The 17,785-nt window shown below is 41.1% G+C and overlaps 1 protein-coding gene across 1 annotated transcript; it reads left to right on the top strand.

The window, feature by feature from the left end:
- Positions 1 to 1,661: 1,661 nt before the first annotated feature.
- LOC124283402 (uncharacterized protein K02A2.6-like) lies at positions 1,662 to 9,112 on the top strand. The gene is made up of 7 exons (XM_046719452.1): positions 1,662 to 2,625; positions 2,791 to 2,967; positions 3,110 to 3,323; positions 3,420 to 3,592; positions 3,856 to 4,151; positions 8,471 to 8,534; positions 8,853 to 9,112. Exons 1-7 carry the CDS (start codon positions 1,662 to 1,664, stop codon positions 9,110 to 9,112), a joined length of 2,148 nt encoding a protein of 715 aa, XP_046575408.1.
- Positions 9,113 to 17,785: the final 8,673 nt, after the last annotated feature.

The raw sequence follows: 17,785 nt of genomic DNA, 5'->3' as shown, positions 1-17,785 counted from the left end.
ATAATGTAATTTAAAAGGAAGAACCACGATATCAAACCACCCGGAGACAGGACTTGTGACCTCAAACAGCTGATTCGTATTCATGCGCGTATTAAACCTAACTTCTCCAGGTGTAATAACATTACTACGCTATGGAAATAGTACATCATAAAATCGCTCTAAAATACAACAAAATTATTATGTCTGGAATAATTAATCAACATTTGTTAATATGATGAAAATGATCTTTTAAATATATCATTGAACTTAATAACAGCTAAACATTTATTCGATCAAGTCAGTGCGACGGAACATCGTTTATTCACGACTGACGTGTTTTCTAGTGAGGGGTGACGGTGTAGTGTTGAAACACACTCTGGCAAAAACCTGTCAATTTTGGGAAAGTCAACGGTTAAAAGTTGGGAAATCTAAAAGACAATCATCCCACAAATACATCTAGAAAAAGTTTTCTGTCAAGAAACTCAACAAGTTTGAAGATTAGACAACATTTTGTTCTGTGGAAGGCCTGTTACACTCACGTCACAGTACTTAGAGTACAGCAGTTCCAAGAAGGATAACTCTAGTCGGAATCCGAGTCTATGAAATGTGTCAATCTCTGCATCGGCTACTGGGACCAACCTCTGGGATTGATTAGGAATGCATGGATATAAAAAGTCATCTTGAAGAAGAACATTTAGCACTGCTTTAGCACTGATTCCGGTAAGAAAGGAGCTGTTTTCTGGTTCGATGGCATGGACGCCTTGTCCGACTCACTTGTTACACTTTCAGATAACATTTTTAGTCGGTATCTTGCTGTTTCTATTTTCCCGAATTCAGTTTTAACAACAAACAGGTTTTTGGGAATTCAAGGGCTGTAAAATTCTTATCACTCTTCCTATTTGGTCACCGTCAACTTTAACTAGGTAAGTGACCTTGATCGGGGTTAGCCTAACGGCGGCCATGTTTGTTTATAAAACAATGCAAACGATTGTTTTTGGTGTTTTTTTTAAGATTATATAATTTAAAAAGACTGCTATTTATAACGCAATTGTATTGCAAATTAATAACGTCTAAAAAAAAGATTATTCATATTCTTTAACCTTTATGTTTTCTTTTTTAAATCTCGGAATGTGTGATTACAGCACGTTCTAATTATCAATGAAACGGTAAAAGTTGTCAATGAACGTGGATCATGAAAAGTAGTTCCGTCAACCAATCATATTTCTTCTCTGCTTAGCTGACCAATCAACGTTGAGAATCACTGAAAAGCACATGTGCAATTATCACAAAAATAATCACCTGTGTATCCTAGCCCGTATGGGTAATAACAGGATTTAACCCTTGAGATGGCACTGAATATTTGCAGGACTGCTGAGGCTAGTGAATCTCAGGTTAAAAGTCTACAGGAAGAAAAGTCTGCAGCAGTTGGATATGTTGGAAAAAACTCGTACAGGTCAAGAGGTAAAGGTCAAGCCACAAGGTCAAAGCCTTCTTCAGGACGTGGTGGTAATATGAAACTATATTCAGGGAGAGCTCAAGGTGCAGCCAACCCCATTAGCCAGAACAAGGGACGTTCACACGGAAAATGTGACTATTGTGGAAAGGAGCCACACGAGAGATGTGTGTGACCGGCTAGAAATGCTGTTTGTCACTCCTGCAAAAAGAGAGGGCACTACTCCTCCATGTGTCAGTCACGCGGATATGTGCAGGTGATAGACGAGGAAGAAGAAGAGGAGAAAACTGATGAAGTTTTTCTCGGTGCATTTGGTTCCAATACTCCTAAAGTGAAAGACTATCACTATGCTGAGGTCATGGTTGATGGTGTTAAGGTCTCACTGAAAGCCGACACTGGGGCTGATGTTACAGTTATATCAAAGGTATGTTTTGATACGAACTTTCCACGAAGACATCTCACTCCACCGGACCGTGTCCTCAAAGGTTTGCAGAACAAACTAACCATGGATGGATACTTTAAGGCAACATTGAAATGGAAGCAGAAATCACTGGTTGAAAAGGTGTATGTATTGACGGATACCTCACATCTTCTGTTGAGTTGCAAGGCAAGTGAGTACTTGGGCATTCTTGCCTTCTGTGGAACTTTGACCATGGACGGTGTGACAAAGGAATTCCCAGAGTTATTCACTGGGCTCGGAAAACTGGCACAGGAATATGAGATCAAAGTTCAGCCTGATGCCCATCCGTATGCAGTCACCTTTCCAAGACGAGTTCCTATCCCTATCCAACTTCAGGTCAAGACTCAACTGGATAAGCTGGAAGGTATGGGAGTCATCTGGAAAGTGGAGGAGCCAACAGACTGGTGTGCTCCGATGATTGTGGTTCCAAAATCAAACGGTGATGTCAGGATCCGTGTAGATCTCAGGCAGCTCAATCTGTCGGTGTCCAGAGAACGACATATGTTTCCAACTGTGGATCATACACTCGGACAGTTGGCCAATGCAAAAGTCTTCACAAAGATTGATGCAAACTCTGGATTTCATCAAATTAAGCTTACAGAAAATTCTGCTCTGTTGACTACTTTCATCACACCATTTGGCAGGTACTGCTACACCAGGTTACCTTTTGGGATCACCTCGGCACCAGAGTACTTCCAGAAACAAGTCTCAAGCCTCCTCGATGGTCAGGAAGGTACTATCGGAATAATGGATGACATCCTCATTCATGAACAGTGAGTGAGTGAGTGAGTTAAGTGAGTGAGTTAGAATTTAACGTCACCTCGGCAATATTTCAGCCATATCATTCATGGACAGGATGTTCAGGAACATGATGATCAGGTGAGAACAACTCTCACAGCTCTCAGAGAAGCAGGATTCACTCTCAACAAGAACAAATGTGAATTTGGAAAGTCACAAGTACAGTTTCTGGGACAGACTGTCAGCGACAAAGGTATCCAGCTCAGTATGGACAAGGTCGCTGCTGTCAAAGACATGCAAGAACCTAAGAATTTTGCTGACGTTCGCCGATTCTTAGGTATGGTTAACCAACTGGGAAAGTTTATCGTGAATCTGGCTGCCATGACTAAACCTCTACGGGGAACGGGGAAATCCGAATCTCCCGACCAAAGTTAGAGCAGATGCATCATACTTTGGCTTAGGTGCTGTTCTTACTCAAGAACACAAGGAAGGTTGGCGTCCAGTGGTGTATGCATCACACTCCCTCTCAGACACAGAGACAAGGTACGCTCACATAGAGAAAGAGGCCCTAGCTCTGACATGGGCATGTGAAAGGTTTCAAGATTACCTCGTTGGTATTCAGGTTGTCCTCGAGACGGATCACAAGCCTTTGATCCCTCTCCTTGGGATGAAGGATCTTGATCACTTGCCACCGTGGGTTCAGCGCTTCAGAATGAGACTTATGAGGTTCTCATACTCCATACAGCACGTTCCTGGGCGATAACTCTACACAGCTGATGCTCTCTCTAGAGCTCCAATGGACTCACCAAAGGCCTCGGACATGGCACTGGAGCAAGACGCTGAAGTCTACATCAATCAAGTTGCTGCAGCTTTCCCAGCTTCAGATAAGAAACTAGAAGAGATTAAACTCTACCAGCAAGAAGATGAGGTGTGCAGAGAAATCACGAGGTACTGTACACAAGGTTGGCCAGAGAAACACCAGATCAAAGGCATTGCGAAACACTTTTGGCCATACCAAGGTGAACTGACAATGTACAATGGTCTACTTCTCTATGGTGAAAGGATTGTCATACCCCAAGTCATGAGACCAGACATCCTTGAGAAAATACATGATGGACATCAAGGAATTACTAAAACCCGTGATCGTGCCAAACAGTGTGTTTGGTGGCCAAACCTCAGCAAACAGATTGGAGAGTTTGTGTCTAAGTGCCATGTGTGTATCAAGAAAACAACAATCCTCCTGAACCTCTGATTGCATCAGAACTCCCAGACAGGCCGTGGGAAAGAGTAGCTTCTGATCTGTTCGAGATCAGAAGATCTCATTATGTGCTTGTAGTGGACTACTTCTCAAGGTTTATAGAAATATCCAAGCTCTCGTCCACTACTTCCAAAGATGTGATCAACAGTTTGAAGAGCATCTTCGCAAGACACGGTATTCCACAGGTGATGATATCAGATAATGGGCCTCAATATGCCTCTGAGGAATTTGCAAGATTCAGCAGAGAATATGGTTTCTCTCATGTAAGCAGTAGTCCTCTGGAAATGGTGAGGCTGAAAGGGCAGTTCGTATCATAAAGACACTCCCGAAAGCATCAGCTGATCCCTACAAAGCTCTTCCCAGCTATCGTGCTACTCCACTTAGCTGTGGATACAGTCCAGCCGAACTCTTGATGTCACGGAAGTTGCGAACTACACTGCCAGTGGTTCCAACACAACTAGATGTTAAACCAACAGACAAGTCTCAGTTCATCAAGCATGAACAACACAAACGTCGAGCTGAGGAAGAAAACTTCAACAGACACCATGCAGTCCACTCTCTTCCAGTCCGTAAAAGGGGAGACAGAGCATGGATTCCAGACAGAGAGGAAGTTGGGAGTCTGGTAGACCAAGTCGGTCCACGATCGTACATCATCAAGACAGACTCAGGCCGATACAGACGAAACTGAAGACAGCTGAATGCACTACTGTCTGAGGAAAAGCCTGTTCCGGACCACCCTTCGTCTAAGGAGCCAGCCACGAGTTTTCCTTCAAAGGCACAGGGCATAAGTCATCACAACCATGGACAACGTAATGACTATATAACAAGATCGGGCAGAGCATCCAGAGGTCCAGATAGATATGGACATTAAAATAAATCCATCAGTATACATGTGTTGTAGGTTTATCACTTAAAGAAGCCATACAAGAACTGTTTAATTCGTTTCTAATTGTCTAGTTCACTGTTAAAGGACATTTGATTGGGCTATTCGTTTGTTTCAGGTCATCTGATATATGGTTAACTTTTGTTTCATTTGAAGTGAAATTCATAAGAGTAAATCGTGTTCTGCACCATTGTCCATTTTCAGAAAGGGAGATGTAGTGGTAGCTGCATGTAGCCTCCGCAAGGCTAGCAAAGGGAGGTTACTCTAACTGAGGCATCTAACTAAACACGTGAATGTCGCCAGGCTCGTACTGTCTTCATTTGACTAGAAAGGACCCTCTCTTACATAAAATATCATGTACAGTTATATATTATACGATCTTGGCTTTCTGTAATATATACCTACAGCAACAACGACAACAGAACAGTGGTGGGCATGTGGTGTGGAAAAGTTATAAACTCCAACTAAAACTGTAAAATCACTTTGCATGTTATGACTGCAGAACAATAGTATGTCAATACACTTACCTGTGTCTGATTCATGTTCTACTAAATCAAATCAATCCATTAAAGAGAACCGACTGACTGACATTGAAATCAGGCTCCTAGTGAAGAGAATAGTACGCAAATATTGTCAATGCGGATGGATGTGCAGAATATTGCGCAAGTGTACAATTGATTTATGCCCCTAGTGGCCTCTCCGGGTGTATATGAATTAGTCTCTCGTGAATGAAATGAATCTGGCCCGGAGTGGTCACCGTACTCCGAAGTCCACCATAATAGGGGCACTGATCCAGAGCGAATAATGTTTAGCATGAACAACCTAATTACGCCAGGTGGTCAGTCCCTGCTCCCTCGACCGTGACGGACACGGGGACTGGGCAACTATCCATCTTGGCAGAATTTCTTCAACCTAAACAATGGGACAATAAGAATGGCGGATGCCAATCAGATGCTGTTATTTGAAAACATCCCCGGTAGTTGTTGTCTAATTCTCAAAAAGTATCCAAGCAGTGTAGGCTTTTTAAGATTTTCTGATGCCTGGATGGTATGATGACTGATCCAAATTGATCCTATTTCTGTGGTTTTTACCTCGTGTTATGAAACAATGTGATGTCTATTGACTTATATTACAAACGAAATCAAACCCCACTTTGCCATTGCTATAAGCGTCTGATAATTTACTTAGATAAATAGCTATATACAGTTATTAATTTTATTTATTTTATAATAATGTGAGCATTGAGGAATCATCAGCTGTGATAAAAAAAACATCGATCAAAGGATTAACCGATAACACGCTGATTAATAAATTACTTTTTTCTTGCAAAGCGGAATTGTTAAAAGGTAGTGTCTATGTAGCGTTTATGTAGATTCGCTATGTACACTGAATATAGCAACACTCTGTTGTAAAGTGCCCGTGTGAAAACAACGTCGTTCCTTCAAAGGATTAATCAGTATGATTATTGATCGCTCATTGTTGTCTAACTAAATTACATTTTTAAAGAGTGGTGGTCATCATGCAAATATATTTGCTATCTTGGGGGACCAGTGAGGCTGTACACCAATGTAAAAACCTGATACAGTCACGTGACCAGTTAAGAAACTATCACATCACGGTATAAACATAAACATATTGAAATAAAAAAAAATAATAACGTACATATAAATATGGCCACGGTCACGATCATACTCGGCGGGGCTTTAGTCAACGCCATAGCCTTTTCGGGGAGCAATTATCTCTTTTCCCGAATAATGATCGTCCAACGCGGCTGAAATCGAAGAGAAATGGAAACGCCACGATTTTGGCCGTGGAGCAACTACAGGCTGCACAAGCCGAGTACGCGAAAAAACGCATGGAAAGAATTGATTTCATCAACGCCCAACTCCAAAGTGAAAACCACGACCTTCGAACGTTCAAGGACCTCTCGGCGACGAACCCACCGTCTCACAGTATTACACCCATCCCAAGGCACAGCAAGACTGGGAGCTGATTATTGTGGTCTTAGAATTAGCCGCTACCGTATGGATCGCCAAACAATTAGACCAAAATATTTATTGATGTGTATAAAATATATTTACATATGTATAAAGATGGGACGATGCGCACCGTTCAGTGTCAGTACATGCTGCTTGGAAAAATCAAAACCTGCAACAGGAAATGCACCACGGACTATTGCGGCATCCACATAATGTCCATCAGAAAGGGTGCAAAGTGTGCAGGATTGGCGGGAAATGTCATTATCGTCATTGCAAAGCCCACGGAGCGGACGTGGTCCGAGGTCATCTCATCTACTTGACGAAAAGAGATTATCTCAATGAACGTAACTGACTCCTCAGAATAAACATTTAAAAAAAAAAAGAATTTTGTGTGCGCTTCATTTCAGAGAGAAGGCTGACGCAGTTACCTCCCTTGATTGAACAACCTATTAGACATTTGACTTCGCACTTGAATATAACTATTTATTTTTTGAAAAAGTTTTCGCACATTGACATAGCAATCATGAGGACCGTTGGCGAACTCAAAGCGATGGCGAAAAAACGTGGTTTTCAAAGTGGTTTTCAAAGTGGCCTCAAAACACTTAACGCGTTCAATGACGTGGACAGCGCGCCTTTTGCGCCTGATCTTTCAAACACTATTCATAACCAAACCCTAATGCTTGCCTTCATGAAGTAGACCACGTTCAACCGTATTAAAACAATTTCAAGTCTATGTAATATAGTGAACCCATTTGAGTAGAATTTAACCCCCTCCCCCAGGTGTGTTTTAAATTTTACACATTTCAGCAGCACAAGTAATAAAATCTTCATCTGACAAAGATTACATACATGCATGCATGCATTCATACATACATACATACATATAGGGTTTTACAAGTTGTGAAAGATCCATGGATGCATTTAAAAACAAGAAGCACTACTTTGTATTGGATTCTGAATTTGATTGGGAGCCAATGGAAATTTTTCATGACGGGGGTAATGTATTCAATTTTCTTCGTTCTTCTGATCAAACTTGCCGCTGAATTCTGGACTCTCTGTAGCTTGTGTAGCACATGATTTGGAATACCACTGAGCAACGAGTTGCAGTAATCAATGCGTGATGTTACATACGCCTGCACCAGAGCACTCTCGTCAAGGTACCTGCGGATCAGGCCGATATTCCGAATGTGGAAATACGCTCTGCGACAAACACTGTTGACATGTGGTTCCATGCAGAGAGATGTGTCAAATACTACACCAAGATTCCGGACTTGAGAACTTGGTGTGATTTCACAGTGCCCAACAGAGAAAGTGGGAACATCAAGTTTTGCCCGGAGCCGCAGGGGCCTGAAAACGACGAGCCCCAGCATATTGAGTGAATGAGTGAGTTTAGTTTTACACGGCACTCAGCAATTCCAGCTATTCCGGCGGTCTGTAAAAGATCGAGTCTGTCCCAGACAACCCAGTGATCAACAGCATGAGCATCGATCTACGCAACTGGAAACGGATGACATGTGTCAACCAAGTAAGCGAGCCCAACCACCCGATCCCGTCAGCCGCCTCTTACGACAAGCATGGATTATTGAAGATCAATTCTAACCCGATCTTCATGGGTCAAGAATATTCAGACATAATATGGTGCAATCTCAGAATGTCTTCATCATCCTTAATTTGGTCTTCAAATCAAATTATAATAAAAATATGTATTGCCTAATTTCAGGATTTGGTGGAAACTCAGCAAAAGACTGAAGCTCTCACCAACATCAATATTGAAGGAAAACTCAGTAAAACCACTGCCTTATTGAAACCTCAAGGCTTGTCTTTTTAACATAGAGTGATATGATTCCGAACAATTGTAAAACCTGTAAAATCACCAGTACACTGTTGGTATTTGCTTTCGTTTCTTTGTATGACATAAAGGACACCCCGATGGGGTAGCCTAATGGTTAAAACGTCCACTCGTCACGCTGAAGACCGGGATTCGATTCCCCACATGGGTGCATTGTGTGAAGCCCATTTCTGGTGTCCCCCCGCCGTGATATTGCTGGAATATTGCTAAAATCAGAGTAAAAGCTCACTCACACACTAGTGTTTGTTTTCAGCTACATCAGTGGAAGAAACTGCCTGTGTTCTGCAAGCGTCTCCACATTGTGACACTGGACAGCTGCTGCTTTTGCCGTGTCTCCATGCCGCTTGTAAACCTTGCATTGACCAGCACAACCAGAAGGACATTGTCTGTTCTTGTGGGCGAGACATCAACTTGGAGAAGGAACATACAGCAGTCGACTTCGTGAGAGGAAATGAAATCGCTTTTGCAACAGATGACAAGAGCAACTTCATAACATGCTGTAGCATTGGCTGAGAAGTTTAATGAAATGCCGATTCGGGAACGACTACCTCTCTCGACGTGTTCAAATCATCCAACTAAGATTGTCAATTTTTTCGATGAACAATGCAATAGGAAAACACAAGGATCATGGCATTAAAGATCTTGATGAAACATTTCAAGAAACTAAAGTGCTTCTTGTCAACAAGCTAGATCAGAACAAGGAACACCCGCAGAAGATACAGATCTCTTCCAGACAGGTACAGTGTCGGATGACAGAGCTGGAGGATAGGGCTCATCAACTGACGAAGGAAATAGCTGACGTATACACTGACCTTGCTTTGCATTTAGTGAAAAGGTTAAAGTTTTACAATCAGCAAATTGAGAATGAAGTTGAAAAGCACAGGCGCAATCTTTGCAATCTTCTGGATATGGAATGCTTTGGAACCACAGAATCGGCTGTACTGGCTACATTAAGTTATGCTGAAAGGGCCATGGCGTCTACCACATATGCCCAGTTCATGGATCTCTCGTCTACCATTGTTAGCAAGATTAACGAAGATCGCCTCCACCCGTTTCCTGAAGATTCAATAAAGACAAAGGCCTTGACCTTCACTCCTACAGGGCATAAGGCTCTTCACGAGTTGGTTGCAATGTTTGGCAGAGTCAGCACCTCTGACAAGGACGTAAATGATGCAGATACCATGCCGACCATAGCAGGTAATGTGCATATCCATGTAATTCAGTTCATTTAAGCTATGGGAGCTATGGGAGCGTATTAAAAAAACATCTCCTAATTAGGACACTGAATCTTTTGGGCGACGACATGATAGTAATATAGTAGAAGTTGTTATGTTCGCAGTGAAAGAGGTAGAAGAATCAGTGATTACACAGTGTCATTTAGAAAGTTGTCAAATGTAACATATGTTATATTTGGGATTACACTTTCTTAGTAAAGTACAAATTCTAGTTCTTTTGTTGGGTTGAGTCCCATCCGGGATTCGAACCCACACCCTCAGAGTCAGCCACCTAATCGCCAGAAGTGGCTGGAAGTTGCGGTGGCTGAGCAGGGTAGGCGGCTGACTTTGTGTGCTGGCGATTAGGTGCCTGACTCTGGGTTTGAATCCCGGATGGGAATAAACCCATCAAAAGTACTAGACTAGTACTACATGATTGTGTGCACCATCCACACGTGTCTCTGTTATAGACCACCTTCGACAAAGCAAAAGTCATTGTCATATAAGAATGTGTTGCTCTTTTCACGTTAGGTCTTCAAGACGGAGAGGAAACGTGCTATAGATGTTGCCTCATTCTTGACGGACCATCTGAAAACACTCGGTGAGATTGTCATTAATTCTATGTATGGACATGAATTCTATGTATGAGTTTAGACATTGGTGTTTCTAACGCGTCAAAAAGAAAGAGTTTAATTGTTGGCCCTGTTAATGTAATGTGTGCACGATGGCAAAGGACAGCACTGGCTTGAACGGAAATTATTGCTTGAAGTTGCAAAATATCGAAACTGCTTAGCACAAGGTTTATGGGCTTTACTATTAAAACAGATATGCTGTCACCTAAACCATGATTGATATGTTCAGTTATGTAGTATAGAATGGATATGACAGCGCAGTAATCACGTAAAAGGCAACAAAATGGTATACATGTAATGAATGAAGCTGATTCAGTAGTTCTTGTCAACGTACGAGCTGTAACAGTAGCGTTAACAGTAAACTAAAACCAGGAATAAACAGAGTTTCCCTTCTCTTCTCCTTCAGGAATCTACATCCTTGATGTCGGGAAGATGGAGTTGTCATCAATCCTTCATTGTATGTACATTTCACTACTCTTATTTATGTATTAGTCTGTCTTAGTTTGTTATAATTTTGCTTGGTAAACGGGTCTCATACTCTAACACTCATGCATGTACAATTAAAAAGCATTCATATTTTCTAGGTATACACCTTAAGTATGATATGGACAAAGTGAACCTCAACAGAACCCACATCAACACCGAAGGAAATTTGGTCAACAGGAATACGGACACCAGGTCTGCAGGGGAAGGGAGACTGAAGAAATACTGGGGTACCTGCAGCACTATCCCACTCTCACCGGCAGGCTGTCCCCAGTACTTGGAGACGGAGGCCAGGGTCGGCCTGGACAAAACACTCTCCTGCTGGAGGTTGGTGTCTGTGCTGAGGAAGACATGGACACAAAGAACTACGTAGCTGGTCTTCCTCATGCCTACTGGTTGACCGTCGGCCACTGTGCTACTCACGAAGGGATATGCAGTGTAACGCGGAAGGAGAGAAAGGATGTGCTACATTTACCTAATACCATCCCAAACACAGCAGGGACATCACACACACTAAACTACAGTGTTGTCTATGATGACGCAAGGAAGAAGACTGTCATCATTGACGTGAAGGAGAACAAAGTGATGTCGACATTAGACAAGGTAGACTCCAGTCAACCCTTGTGGCCGATGTTCGGGGCGTATAACTTATATATTTTGTTTATAGGAAAGACCACTGTCAGCATGAGGCTAGTCGTGGGCAGCGACATTAACATGACAGAGGAGAAGAAAGCAATGATTGTCAAGGCACTGGCGTGATGTCGTAGTACAATACTGGAGGCCATAATGATGGGTAGAGTCACACGAAGACTGTGAGATGATTATCTCTCCGAAATTTAGCGCTTAGAAGTAAATGAGTGACTGTGTATCAACATTTTACACTTAATAGATTCGCGAATCCCTACCAAGCTATATGCTTTTGTAAGAATTTGTAGGTATTATGTTACATTTACTTTTCATATGTGTCATCTTTATTTCCACAGAATAAAATATAATCTATGTATATATTAGAATATATTTCATATCAATACACGTTCACAAATCTCCATTCACACAATGGATACAAATGTTGGAATATATTCTGAATACCTCACATATGTGTATCCAATAGTGATAATAGCGATTAAATAACTACAATATGTTTATCTGACATAATATCTTCAGTAAATAGATTATGGAGAGATGACAAGAAGATAAAGAACTCGCTGTTACTGCATGTAGAGTAAGCAATATAGGTTGTTGTTTCATAGTATTTTGATATCTCCCTTTACTACATGCTTGAAATTTGGAACTTGTTCTTTTAGCTTCTATGTAAATATTACTCGTTTCAGAAATAGAGGATACTAAACGAGCTTCATGTTATACCATTTTTATTAAACGATTTAATGATTTGGTATCAAACGAGTTTAATACTAAATCTTTAACGAGTTTAAAAAATGGTATTTCACGGAAGCGAGTTTAGTATTGTGTTTATTACTCTCCAACATAATTTGATAGAAACTGCCTACAATGTGATGACTCTCAGCTTTCCGCGAGTCAAGCAAAGTCTAATGCCATTCTGACAGAGGTGTCAGCAATTGTGACGTCATATATGTATACCATGTTGACGTCATACGTCTAGCGGTATTACTCTAGTGTAATTTTGCCGTAAAAATATTACACTGCAGTATCTTACACGGACGAGTAATAACATATAATACCGCATTTAAAGAAATCTAAGATGTTTTCTTATGTAAACTCAATGTTGCCTTCAGTTGCAGATGTGTGTGCGTGCGTGCCTCTGTATGTATGTACGCGCGTGCATGTGTGCGTGCGTGACTATGTATGTGTGTGAGAGAGAAAAAGAGAGACACTTCCGGAAAAATTGAAAATTGCAGTTTCATGAATTATGCTTTCATGTTTGAAATGACTAAGTTGTACTTTATTGAGAAGTTGATTTTCATAATATTTTCAATTTGCCCAAATATATGCGAAATGTCCCGACTGTAACAATACTACGACATGAACAACACGTTCAGTCCAACACTACCGTTGGAGGTCGTGTCGAGGTCATGAACTTTGACATCTAGTTGTCAGTATTAGCAGCCATTGGTGCATAATCAGTTTCCTCCTTTTGACATTTTCCTTATTCATTTGTTTGGTGATTTGATAATGATGAAATATTCAAGGAGAATTACTAACTTCTAAAAGAGAATAAAATTGTTGGTTTGTTGGTAAATGAAACCCACGTGAAGCTTGTAACTAGTCGTCACTCCAGTGATTGACATCATGAGCAACCTATCCACGCCGTCAGAGTAATTCAATGCGCCATCATCATCATCATCATCATCATCATCATCATCATCATCAAATTTCTGAATTTGCATGCGTTTGCTCATCCATTGAGCGTAGTTTGCCCCCATGTCCCTGAACCATATTATTTTCCCCACCCACCTAGCCCTCCCTGCAATGCTAAAGCCCTAAAAGAAGCAAGTCTAGATTTCCCCAGGTTCTCTGGTCTCCCTGGGGCTCCTTTTCAATTTAAATGGGTTTATTTGTTACAATTATAATTATCTATATTCAGACACTAAGTGTTAGTCTGCCAATGAGCGTTAAGGGGTGATAACCACCCAGCCTGGCCAATATATATAATATTTGACAAGGATCAATAAATCAGCCACGATCGATACACTTCACATGCTAGTGCAGTTTTCAATGTAGATTGCGGCGTTTGAACAACAAACCAACTCTGTCCACAATAAAGAATATTGGACAATCACGCCCCCTCATTGCCCAGTGCTGACCCTGTACATTGTTTGCATGTCGCAATAGGTGTACTTAATTTAACGTTTAATTTATGAACCTCTTGAATAAATCTCGTGCCAAAACTTCACGAGACTGTGTCTTAATTGGCATTACCTGGATGTTTGCATGCGGACTTCAAATGTGTCACACGCTACTGTTATCCCTTGTAAAACGTTTAATTATATACGCAACACGCATCTGGATAGTAGTCAATTTATTGTTCATGGAGTATGTTACACATCACGTGGAAATGTCGCAGCTGATTGGCTATACAAGTTTGACCTTGGAATCTACCGTCGTATAACAGCACACGTTCCTCCTATTTCAACATATGGCAACATATCTCGCCTGTGTTCACTTCATTGTATCCGAAGTGGGTGGCAATTGGAAGTCTGGTGACTCATTCGCTGCTTACGTAAGTAATTCTTAATCAAAACACACACGCACGCGCATACACACATACACACATGCATTTACGATGTATGGCTGTTTTCTGTATCATTTTCTTCAATTAGGATAACCTATATACATGTCAAGTTTGCATTGTGTGCAGTGTTTGTATTTTCCAGGGTGAACACATCTTTACTTTTCGGCCTTGGAATACGTTTAGATGCGCATGCAGATCAGGGTTACAATTGGTCTTCAGCAACCCATGCTTGTCTTAAGAGGCGACTAACGGGATCGGGTGGTCAGGCTCGCTGACTGGGTTGACACATAGCATCGTCTCCCAGTGGCGTAGGTTCTTGCTGTTGATCACTGAATTGTCAGGTCCAGATTCGATTATTTACAGACCGCCGGAATATAGCTGGAATATTGCTGAGTGAATATAATTTCACAAAACATTTCATGTAAAATTCTCCTCTCTAAGGTTTGTAAACCTAGGGTCACAGTACAAGTATACTCATTCCTCTCATATGTGCTTGTCTAAACTTTTTTAATATGATTCTTGAGATAACTAATGTTTAGTACAGTTCAACTTTGCGGCGCTAAACAACAAACCAACCAACCAATTTTTAAGATGTATGAAAGCATAAGGGTCTTGACATGTTTATCTGACATGCATGATCAAGGGGTCAGGTCATGTTCGCACAACGTACATCGGTGCTCATTGTGTCAATCACTGAATTTTCTGTTCCACACGTGATTATTTAGATATATACCATGTTGTCTGAAATCAAACCAAGCATAAACTGACTCCAAAAAGCAGCGTGGTTCCAGCTGTCATGCATAGTTTAATACTGGGATTGGTTTGCAGTTGTATTAGACATTGCTAACATATAAACTTAACATTACTTCATTTCAATATCAAATGTTCTCGTCACGATATGGCTGAAATATTGCCGATGTGACGTTAAATATTAACTCACTCACTCCATTTGAAAATGACACCTTATCAACCACATCAACACGTCCGGGTCGAAATGATACCTAGTGAACCACATCAACACCTCCGTGTTCAAATGACACCCCACTTCAAAATCAAATATGTTCTCGTCACGATATGGCTGAAATATTGCCGATGTGACGTTAAATTATAACTCACTCACTCAAATGACACCGGATCAACCACATCAACACCTCCGAGTGTACATGACACTTTATCAACCACATCAACACCTCAGTTTGTAAATGACACCTTATCAACCACATCAACACCTCCGTATGTAAATGACGCATATTCAACCACATCCATGTGTAAGTGACACCTAATCATACACATCAACACCCACGTGTGTACATCTCACAAACGCAACCACATCAATACATCCGTGAGTATATTGTACCTAATCAACAACATCAACAGCTCTATATATGTGTGTAAATGACACCTTATCAAACACATCAACACCTCCGTGTGTAAACGACACCTATTCAACCACACCCACGTGTAAATGACAACTAATGAACCACATCAACACATCCATGTGTAAATGACACCATATCAACCATATCAATACATCCGAGTGTATATTATGCCTAATCAATCACATCAACATCCCCGTGTCTAAATGGCACCTAATGAACCACATCAACATACCTGTGTGTAAATAACACCTAATCAACCACATCAACACCTCCGTATGTAAATGGCACCGAATCAACCAGATCAACACCTCCGAGTGTACATGACACCTAATCTACTGCATCAATACCTACATGCGTAAATGACACCTTATCTACACCACGAAAACGCCCCAGTACAAATGATACCTTATCAACCACATCAAGACATGCGTGTATTTTATGCCTAATAAACCACATCAACATCTCCGTGTCTAAATGGCACCTGATCAACCACATTAACACCTCCGTGTGTAAATGACACCTAAACAACTACATCAACACCTCCATGTGTAAATGACACCTATTCAACCACATCAACACATCCGTGTGTAAATGACAATTTATCAACACCATCAACACACCCGACTACAAATGACACCTTATCAGCCACATGAATACATACGTGTGTATATTATACGTAATCAACCACACCATCATCTCCGTGTGTAAAAGGCACCTAATCAACAACATCAACACATCAGTTTGTAAATGACACCTGTTGAACCATATCAACACATCCGTGTGTAAATGACACCTTTTCAACCACATCAACACCTCAGTGTCTAAATGATACGTAATGAACCACATCAACACCTCCGTACGCGTGTGTAAATGACAACTGATCAAAACCATCAACACACCCGACTACAAAAGACACCTTATCAGCCACATCAGTACAATACATAAGTGTGTATATTAAACGTAATCAACCACACCATCATATCCGTGTGTAAATGGCACCTAATCAACCACATCAACACATCGGTGTGTAAATGACACCTATTCAACCACATCAATAAATCCGTTTGTATATTATACCTAATCAACCACATAAAAAATATCCGTGTCTAAATGGTACCTTATCAAGCGAATCAACATACCCGTGCGTAAATAAAACCTAATGAACCACATCAACACCTTCGTGTCTAATTAACACCTATTCATCCACACCCATGTGTAAATGACACCTAATGAGCGACATCAATACCTCCGTGTGTAAATGACACCTTATCAACAACATCAACACATCCGAATACAAATGACACCAAATCAACTATAACTATACGACATCCGCGTAGACATCCGTGTAGTCTATACCCAATGAACCACATCAACATATCCGTGTGTAAATCGAACCTTATCAACCACATCAACTCCTCAGTGCGTAAATAATACCGTATCAGCCATCTCAACATCTCCGTGTGTAAATGACACCTAATCAACCATATCCGAGTCTAAATGACACCTTAACAACCACATCAACACCTCCGTGTGTAAATGACACCTCACCAACCACATGGATGTGTAAATGACACCAAATGAATCAGATCAACACCTGATTGTCTAATAAGACCTTATCACCCACATCAATACATCCGTGTGCATATTATGCCTAATCAACCACATCAACATCTCCGTGTCTAAATGGCACCTAATTAACCACATCAACATATCCGTGTGTAAATGACACCTTATCAACCACATCAACAATTCCGTGTGTAAATGACACCTATTCAACCAGACCCATGTGTAAATGACATCTAATGAACCACATCAACATCCCCGGGTGTAAATTACACTTAATAAAACACATCAACACGTCCGTGTCGAAATGATACCGAATGGCCCACATCAATACCTCTTTGTCTAAACTACGCCTGATTAATCACATCAACACATACGTGTGTAAATGTCACCTATTCAACCACATCAACACCTCAGTGCGTAAATAATACCTTATCAGCCACCTCAACACCTCCGTGTGTAATTGACACCTAATCAACCACATCCGAGTAAACATGACACCTTATCAACCACACCAACAAATCCCCGTGTAAATGACACCTTATCAACCATATCAGCACATCTGAGTGTAAATACATGACATCGAATCAACCTCATCAACACATCCGATTAAAAATGACATCTTATCAACTACATGAACACCTCCGTGTGTACATGACACCTTATCAACCACATCAACACCTCCGTGTGTAAATGACACCTTA

Source organism: Haliotis rubra, unplaced genomic scaffold (assembly GCF_003918875.1).
Source record: "Haliotis rubra isolate DU_JTF1 unplaced genomic scaffold, ASM391887v1 Scf314, whole genome shotgun sequence".
NCBI lineage: Eukaryota > Metazoa > Mollusca > Gastropoda > Lepetellida > Haliotidae > Haliotis > Haliotis rubra.
Note: the sequence above shows the minus strand (reverse complement) of the source record. Positions and strands in the feature narration are given on the sequence as shown.